This window comes from Poecilia formosa, unplaced genomic scaffold (assembly GCF_000485575.1).
Source record: "Poecilia formosa unplaced genomic scaffold, Poecilia_formosa-5.1.2 Scaffold11, whole genome shotgun sequence".
Taxonomy (NCBI): Eukaryota; Metazoa; Chordata; class Actinopteri; order Cyprinodontiformes; family Poeciliidae; genus Poecilia; species Poecilia formosa.
Window position 1 is genome coordinate 100,088 of NW_006799950.1, and position 9,536 is coordinate 109,623.

Here is a 9,536-nt window from a genome sequence, read left to right on the forward strand (position 1 = left end):
TCCATTCAGAAGTAAATCGTACTGATATGCAGAGAAAAATGATCCACGACGACAGCACTGGGTGTTTTGCTTAAAACGCCCTGAATATCAGCTTTCCTCATCTGATATTATCTCCTGCTACATTTCAGGAATAGCAGCATCTAAACCACCCAGAGCCCTTCATGTATGTCCCATGCGCCAGCATATAGCTGGATATCAGTTTTTAGCCGCAGAACGAGATGATTTAACCTGTTTGACACAAACACGCCCTCCCCACCCCTCACGCCCATTTACTTGTAAATCTCTATTATGCTATGTGCATACCTCAGGTTGTCATGCTGTGGGCCCTGACGCTATTTCGTCTCTATAAAGGCCCCAGCTGTTCACAGCAGAGTCAGTCCAGTCCTTCCTGCAGGCCTGCACCTCCTCCAGCTCCTCCAGAGCCTCCTCCACCTCCTCCAGCTCAGCAGCATAATGTCTGTGCCTTTCAACCAGCAGGGCTTCAGCTCCAGCTCCCTGGGAGGCTGGATGCTGGAGTCCCCCCGCATTGGCCCCCAGAGATACTCACACAGCGTGTATGGAGGAGCCGGCTGCTTCAGGACGCGCATCTCCCAGGGGTTATACTTCAACACCTCGTGCTGTGCAGGCGGCGACTGGCCTGCGCCTAACGGAGGCAAGTTCACCATGCAGAACCTCAACGACCGTCTGGCCTGCTACCTGGAGAAGGTGAGACCCACTCGCTCCAAAGCTTGGGATGCAACATTTAACAGCGCAGCTGAAGCTCATTCATACATTTGAGGTGGTTCTTTAAATCACAGGGTCTGAGAAATTTCCTTTATTTCAGCTTCAAGTTTGAAACATGGCATCCTGCAGTTTCTGTTGGTGTTGGATCATATGTTCATGCTTTCCTCCAGCAGAAGCTCTCATCAGTAATGTATTTAGAAAATTGCATAGACTTTTAAATTTGGATTTAAAACATAAAGGTTTCATTGATCTACATGTTTTTTTTCATTATTTTGTTAATCTAAAAAAAGAGGGTTTCAATTGTAGCTCTCAATGTAATTGAAAATGCAAAAATACATTTAAAAAACTCCTATCGTTGTCCAAAACATTTTAGAATATGCAAAAAAAACAAAAAACGATTTATTTATTTTTCTTTGCCAAATTTAATGCAACAAAACTTTTATCACTTCCATTAGTTGTCCTGTGATTTTAGTGATGTTTTCTCTTTTGCAGTCAAAAAGAATCGCCGCCTCCTGCTCTTATGAAGGTCACAGGAAAACATTTCTGCTTATCCAATTTTTACCAACAAAAAGAGAGTATTTCATAGAAAAAAGTCTACTTTTTTTTGTTGCCATGTTCTGATGAGCACAGCCTGCACAGACACAAGCTGTTAAACAGCATAAATCGACTTTCAAAGGGAAAAATCAAAATCTTAATGATTAAAGAAAACCTCGAAAATCATCATTTTATGTTGACATTTCCGAAGAAAATTGCTGTTTTTTGTTTTGTAAGATTTGAAAGTTGCTCTTTTGCCTAATCATGACTTTCATCACAAACAGAAATCAGAGAAGATCTTCACTGAGGAACAGACCAAATTGTGTTAAATACTGTCATTGATTTCGTACTGAACAGACTAATTAAATGATGGGACTCTGTGTTTCTTGATGAACTGACTGACCCGGTCCGTGTGCGTGTGTGGGTGTGTGTGTGTGTGTGTGTGTTATAGGTGCGCTCTCTGGAGGACAAGAACAAGGAGCTGAAGATTAACATTGACGAGTTCCTTGTGAAGACCACATACATCACCAAAAACTATGCGAACTACTTTTCCATCATCAGTGACCTGAAAAAAAAGGTACCGCTCACACTTCATCCTCCTCTTCATCCTCTTCAAGTATGAAGAGGATGAAGCATCATGTAGAAGAATCACAGCACATAATGTTAACCAATCTTTCTCAAACCGTGGTAAACAGACCAGTGGTGGTCCGCGGGCTCCCCCTAGTGGTCCGCGAGGTACTGCATGTAAATGACTGTTTATTTGTCGTGACGTCAGCTCACAGTGGGACTCTACGGCTAGCTTACCAAAGGATTGCGTTAAAAATAATGATGGAAAACTGGCTTAAAACCGGGTCACTCAAAAGAAAAGCTGCAGATACCGACAGAAAGAAAACAACTCCAGTAATATTATATGATCAGAGGAAGCATATAGCTGCTGCTGAGAGTTGATGTGTCGTTCACTATCGATTTGATTCCTTTGATCGGTTAGCGGCAGGAATCGCTCGAGTTAGTCAGAATTGTTCTTTGTTTTTTTTACGACTTTCCTTGCTTTTATTAAAAAATATGTTAAATTAATTTAAAGAAATACAATAAATAAATACAATTTATAGAAATAGGTTAATTATTTTTATATTTAATGGTGCATAAAATGATTTTTTCGTTTCTGTTAAAGCAACTCAAGTGCAACTCAACTGCAAGACCTCATGCCATAAGATCCAGTCGGGAGCATTTCAGGAGACGTTCATTTACAGTTTGACTCTTGTTCAAATATTTTTGACTGCGACGTTTTCTGCACAGAGTTTTCAGTGTTTTTATAATAAATTACAGCTGAGAGCATCTTTCCACTAGTATTATCCTCTGTTCGTGTTATAACACCAGGCAATTTACCATTTGTTTCCAGCCCAGATTCAGACTTCCAGTTTTAGTGCAAAGATGACAGATTTCATGTTTTAGCTTCAGCTTTGTTTAATAAAACGTCTATGAGGCAGATTTGAATCCTAGTGGCAACCACATCCAAACCTGAACATTTCCTTCATTGTCAGAAACTTTGCCAGGTGATCATGCCGAGTGAAGAGGATCGGCTCAATCATGGCTTGATCCTGGGGCTTAAAGGTCTTATTTTCCTTCCTTTAAGATTACAAGGAGCTGTTCAGAGAACAAGAACTTGCTACTGCAGATTGAAAACTCCAGACTGGCAGCTGAAGACTTCAAAATGAAGTAAGTTAGCGCTTAAAGGTCAACAAATTTAATAAAGTCCAGATGAGTGAGACTGGGATGCCAGAAGGCCTGACAGGAGGGTTTTATGTGGCGCGTAGGTCTGAGATGGAGATGAACATGAGGACGACGGTGGAGGCCGACGTGCTTGATGTGCGGAGGTTCCGGGATGGGCTGACCCTCACCATGAGCTCCCTGGAGTTGACCCTGGAGGGGCTGAATGAGGAGCGGATCCGCATGGACAGAGAACACGACGAGGTGAGACCCGCAGGCCGTCAACCCAAAGAGCGTCCGGAAAGGAGGACGTGGAGAATCGATAAAGCATTCTTTCTCCTGCTGCAGGAGATGGAGGAGCTGCGACGCCAGGGCGCCGGGCAAGTGACGGTGGAGGTGGACGACTCCGGCTCCTGCGACCTGGAGAAGGTCCTGGTGGAGATGAGGGAGCAGTACGAAATCATGATAAAGAACAACAAGAAGGAGATCGAGAAGTGGTACCAGGAGAAGGTGAGTCGGTGGGGAATACCAGACAACTTCAGATGCATAAAAACAAAATGAAACACTGTTGTTTTTTTTTTGCTCTTATTTGCTTGTTTAAAAAAAGATAAAAGCCCTTGAAGAAAAAATTCGCATCTTCACGACGGAGGTGGAGACACACCGCTCTGAGATCTCGATGCTGAGGAGGAGCTACCAGTCTCTGGAGATAACCCGCCAGTCTCTGTACACCGAGGTGAGCCGCAGATGGTGGAACCGATTAGAGAAACACGCCCCGCTTTAAAAGATAAAACCTTTGCTTTGTTTTGTTTTATCTCAAAGCAACAGAAACACACCCTGATGGAAAATGTGACAAAGTTAAAACTCATGGTGATAATTTCCCCTTGATATTAAAGATCAACAAGATGAAACTTTCCGTTTAAAACATGTCATCTTGGTCAGGAACCACAAACATCTCAATTACCTTTACAGTCAAAGTCATAATGAGCATAACTGATAATATGCATTTTTATGCTTTTAGTAATGTTGAACCCTTCATGATGCAACAATCAGCAACAAGAATCTGGTTGCTTAGGATAACTGTGCATTTTCTCTTACCCTCAAAAATGTAAAATCTCAAACACACACACGCACACACGCACGCACGCACGCACACCTCCAGTAAAATGAGAAGCCACACACTTTTTGTAACCATCAGTAAATAACCACCCTGACATAACTCTGGCTAGTATTGTTTCGGTATAGTTTGGTTTAAAAGCTTCATTTAGTCATTTTTGACCAAACAGTTCAATCTTAGTCTCCTCTGACTAAAACGCTTTTCGACATGTGAGGTTAAGATTTACCATAAAGGGGTCTGATTTGGAGCGATCCGTTTCCTCAGCACTCGCTTATTTCAGGTAATGTGAAACTTGCGTCACTGGTAGACTTCAGCCTGGTGGTTCCCATGTTGATCCCAATCGATTTCATTTCACCTGAGAGTGAAGGTTTGGTTACCAGAGGAGAACCGCGTGTCCCAACAGGACAATGATCCCAAAACCACCAAAACTGGTTTGAAACAAACCAAACAAACCATCATTAAGCTTCTGGAGTAATCCTCCTAAAGCCCCCATCATCTGTTGTGATGCAAAGACGACGCTTAAAAGCAAAATCTGTGCCAAAAACATCAAACAGTTTAAAGGAGATCCGTTTCTGCCGTCATAAATCCAGCTGGGGTTATGCCAAGAGAATAACCTTTGTGTTTGGGAGCTTGTTTGTGTCATTTTGACTGCTTATATGTTTGAACATATATTGATGTTCATGTTTGAACATCAATATATGTTCAAACCTGTGCTCCTTATTCTTGTTTTTAACAGTCATGCTGTGAAATTATTCCACACTGGAAGAAATACAAGTAAAAAAAAAAAAATAAACGCCCCAAATCTACACACTAGTCTTGCTCACGATGGGTCGATGTCAACTTCAGTTTTGGTCAAAGATCTAAACCAAACTATGATGGCAAGAGTATTTCGCAAACTACCAATCAGCATGTTGACTGAAACTACACGTGTACTAAAAGTTGCTTCGACTTGGGAAGAACGAGCCTGTGGCAAATACTCCATCAGATGTATCTCCAGTGTTTCAGCAACAATAATCAGCCAAAAAGGAAAATAACAGTCTGTTGAAATCCGGAAAGCATTCACAGGTCTCCAGCCTGGATCGAAGCCCTTTCTCACATCCCCTCCTCCCTGTCCTGCAGATTGAGTGCTGGCAGCAGAACATCTGTGCGGCGAACAAGCAGACTTCTGATCAGCTCAGCTGCCATCAGTCGGTCATCACCGCTGTGGAGACGGAGCTGCAGCAGATGAAGGCGTGTATAACCGAGCACCGGATCAAGTACGACACGGTGCTGGAGATAAAGACCAGGCTGGAGAGCGAGATCGCCGAGTACAGGAGGCTGCTGGAAGGAGAGGAAAGTGAACATAAGAAGTGAGACATGTTTACCCAAAACTTGATCAGAGAACCTGTTCACGGGAGTATTTATATACTTTATCATAACTTATTTAACTTTTTTTCACAGGGCTCTGATCATCAAGCAAGTGACAGAGGAAACTGCAGGTAAGAATCTCAACCCTTCACCCTTTTAGTCCTGATGCTTTTGTATCAAAATGCCTGAAATTTTCTCATCTTCTTACATCTGATTGACTTTTTATTCCCTTTGCAGAGCAAAAACCCCACATTGAGAAGAGAGTGAAGATCATCGTGGAGGAACTTGTTAATGGACAAGTTGTGTCCTCCACTGTTGACACTCAAGTGCATGATGTTGAGTAGTACGCCTGCCTCCACTAAAACTTGCTGACTTAGTGATTTACCTGTGATTTTTAGCTGGCCACATGTTCTTTTTGGTGTTTTGGATTTGTCATGACATATGTATGTGCTGGTCTTTACGCTCTGCTTTCGGAAAAAATCGTAACCTAAAAATAATCAAATAAACGACTTCAAAAATCCAGTTGTAAACAAACAGTGTGAATCTGGGATCATATAAATGCCCATCATTTTGATCATAGTTGAAACTCATGCCCCTCTGTAAGTTAATCATAGCAACTAAAAGATAAAACGTAGAATAATACTGCAAAAGTTTTACAAACCCAAAGGAGATGATATCTTCAGAGAACATAAATTTCACTTTGATGTAATGTAAGTTATGACCACCAGGTGTCTCTGTTGTCTCCGAGAAGACGGTCTGGCACAGCTTCGTGTTGCATGAGCTGAATTTGCTAAAATGGAAACAGATTTTGTTTTCTTTTTTTTCTTTTTTTTTTTTTTGCTGGAAAATAGACTCTTCCCAGATATGATTATCTTGATTTACTGGCAGTAAGTTAATTATCTGTTGGATGTTTATTACCGGTGGCATTTCAAAAGTCCCGGAGGAAACGAAGCCAACGCTGGAAATGATTTGACAGAAAGCACGCAGGGGGATTTTTTTTTTTTTCGTAAATAGATCATACAAAGAAGCTTACAGTACTCTAAGAGCTGAAATTATGGGTCATTCTGGAAACATCAAAGATTTCTTGTCAGAGTGGAGTTGAATGAAGTGGAGCGTTGGGATTAGTGCAGTAATTCACTCGGTAAAAGTGACTCAGTGGTTTGAGGTCCGCCTCCACTTCGCTGCTTTTGTGCGGCTGCTTTTTTTGCTGAATCTGTCTGGAATCAGCGCTGTCATCCATAATCCCCTGTCAAAATGTCAAGTTTACGTAACGAATAAAGGTGAAACTCGTTCACATCGACAGTTCAGTTGTTAAACAACCTGTGCTGAAGCAGAGGAACTCATCTTTATTTTACCTGCAAAAAAAAAGAAAAAAAAAAAGAAGATATTTTAAAGCGTTAGGTTGACTACGGCGATCACTGGCGCAGGTAGAGGTGGGCTGGTGGTGCTGCAGCCCGATAGGGCAGCTAAACTAATAAGAACTTTACACAAAACACAACATTATTTAAGAAAACTGATACCATCAAATCAATTAAGTTGCAGGAAGAAAGCAGAACCCACATTTTAACTTGTTTAATTAGATCACAGCCCAGAGTTAGTAGCACGGGAAGTTTGAACAGCACTTAACTCACTTCAGCTTTATTTGTTAAGGGCAAATCCAGAATAAACACCATTTCAAGTACGCAATCAGAAAGAACACCCTACATGATAAGATGTTCTCTGTTTCTAAAGTGATTCAACTTCACGTGTGCAAGAACACACACTATATATTTCACTATGTCATGAAAACTGGGAAAAAGTAGAGGAATACTAAGTAGACACGAAACCCTAAAAGTATTTAAACGGGGTGTACTTCCTTTGCTGTTTTAACCACAACTAAGTTAAATCCAGATTTATTCAATTAAATTCAAGTGCAGTCAGATTTAAATCCTGTATAATTGCATGCAGTCCTGTTTAATCCAGTTAGTAATTATAAAAGTGCAGGTCAGTGAAAAACATTATCTAAAGCAAACCTGCATGCTACATTAAATCTCCTCTAGAGCCCGCAACTCAACAATCTGCCTCTCAAGCTTCTTTGACGCATACAAGCAGCAAAAAGCAGCTTAAATTCGCTGAAACTCATTGTAATATTTTTGATGTCCTCATTGATTTTTTTGCTTTTCACCACATTGAATCCATTTGAGACTACCTCCTCCAGACAGCCTCTGCACCGTTGCTCTGGTCTCCATTTTAGTTGTTTGCTGCTTCTGATCGACACAAGCAAGCCGCACGAAACTGATGCAAGTAAAAAAAAAAAACCCCCTCAAACACAAAACTCTGGTTGGAGCATCTCTAATTTCAAAGTGTTTCCTCCTGCACAAGCACGCTTTTTATGGCTTTTAGTATTATTCTTTTTTTTTTTTATTGGAAATAATCAACTTTAATTTTCAAAGATGGGAGCTGTAACTTTCCAGATTGTGAAATCTCTGCAGCCTTCGCATGAAAACTTAAAAGTGAGGTGTGGTCACTCCCTGCAGGGCACCAGAAGACACTCATGCAGGAAACAGAGTGTGCAACAGAACACAAAGACACCAGATTACTGCCAAAAAAAATAAAATAAAAAATACCTGACTGAGCTGTGAGTCATCTTGGCACTGACACTCCACTCACCTTCACAATAAGTAGAGAGATGCTGTTTTGTATTGGCCCACACAGAAGGGATCCACACCCAGGTAAAGGCCGATGGGCATATCTATCATGCTTCTGCACATTACACACATATTGTTCTTCGTTTCATGACAAGCAGGGAGGTGGGGGAGGGTGTGGGGGGGTGGAGAAATCTATATGTACTTTCTACTCAGACTTGAATCTGCTTTTCGCATCATGAGAAGTCACTGGAGCGTGCAGAGCAATGCAAATGTGTGACGAGGAATTACTCATGATCTTCTTGCCTAAACCGCAAACTGATCTCCAGCTTATGCGCAATAATAACCCACTTAAGGAGCCATAAATTAGGTTGAATCTGCGGTGAGGTTTGGATTGTTTCAGCAAGCGAAACTCTGATTGCTTCATACAGCAAAACGGAGCGAGCAAATACAAAGTTTCCAAACTGTTCACACAAAAACCACAACCACACCTTGGCTTATCCCCACACATACCGACACCATCAATCACTCGGCGAGAGATGAAACAATGGCTTCACTGTGACTGTACGAAAGGTGAGCGTGTGCAGGAATGAACAGCGTTAAAAATGAGTTGCACGTTTTAAGATAAAACAAAGAACAAGACAAACAGAGAGCAGGTGAATACGGTGTTATTAGCCCTTATTTACACGTGCATTTTCCTCTGTTTGCTGGCGCGTAGCTCCATAAATCTCAGGGATTATCCAGACCTTAAAGAGTTCACATTGCACGGTGGGAAAGGTTTGCACTTCTGGAACTTGGGAGGTTGTTTTGTTCGTGCAGAAGAAATAATTTGCATTGTTGATTTTGACTTATCTTATTTGCATGGATCAATCATAAGCAAGGGTGGGGCTTAAGAGGTTAACAGAATAAATCAAATTCAATAAAAACAGCATACGTTCTTGTTTCGTGAGTTGGTTTTAGTGTTTTTGTTTTTCGTCTTTGGCAGAGGTTGCAGCAAAAGGTGGCTCTACAAAGTTTTTGTTACGCTTTTGCATTTAAAATTTTTGTGAAAACATTGCAGCTTGTGGTTGTAGCTTGAGAAAATATGACATAGGAATGCAATACAATGCTATTGATACTAACAAAGCATGTAAATCATAATTTGTCCCCGTTATAAATAGCCTTGCCAACAATTCAGGTTTGGTTATCCATTGTCTCCACAGGCACATGCTTGCAGGGGGAGTCGGTATCTGTCTTGAGCTGTCATTGGGTGCAAAGTGAAACACATCCAGGTTGGTTGCAGCTCTGTTGATCTCTGGCCAATGAAACCACAGAAACTAATTTCTGTACACGGCGTTCTGAATGTTCTCTTTATTGCTTTGTCTTTCCTTCTGGCTGCTGTTGCTCATGTTTAATTATGGGACAGAGAGATCCTCTCACATTACCTTGTTATGATTACTTACCCAGGGCAACAAAGCAACCACAAGCTGCAAACATTTCCGGATTGT

General features: G+C 41.4%; 1 protein-coding gene across 1 annotated transcript; it reads left to right on the forward strand.

The window, feature by feature from the left end:
- Nucleotides 1-295: 295 nt before the first annotated feature.
- Nucleotides 296-6,004, forward strand: LOC103131267 (keratin, type I cytoskeletal 47 kDa-like). The gene is made up of 9 exons (XM_007542873.2): nt 296-705; nt 1,709-1,834; nt 2,891-2,973; nt 3,072-3,228; nt 3,313-3,474; nt 3,572-3,697; nt 5,198-5,427; nt 5,519-5,556; nt 5,663-6,004. The coding sequence occupies exons 1-9, from the start codon at nt 454-456 to the stop codon at nt 5,767-5,769; spliced, it is 1,281 nt and encodes a 426-aa protein (XP_007542935.1). The 5' UTR covers nt 296-453; the 3' UTR covers nt 5,770-6,004.
- Nucleotides 6,005-9,536: the final 3,532 nt, after the last annotated feature.

Excerpts from the sequence above, each read along its gene's own strand:
- LOC103131267 (XM_007542873.2), top strand. The coding sequence starts at position 454 with ATGTCTGTGCCTTTCAACCAGCAGGGCTTCAGCTCCAGCTCCCTGGGA. Across the intron at positions 1,835-2,890 it reads TCAGTGACCTGAAAAAAAAG|ATTACAAGGAGCTGTTCAGA; the intron begins GTACCGCTCACA and ends CCTTCCTTTAAG. Across the intron at positions 3,698-5,197 it reads GCCAGTCTCTGTACACCGAG|ATTGAGTGCTGGCAGCAGAA; the intron begins GTGAGCCGCAGA and ends CCTGTCCTGCAG.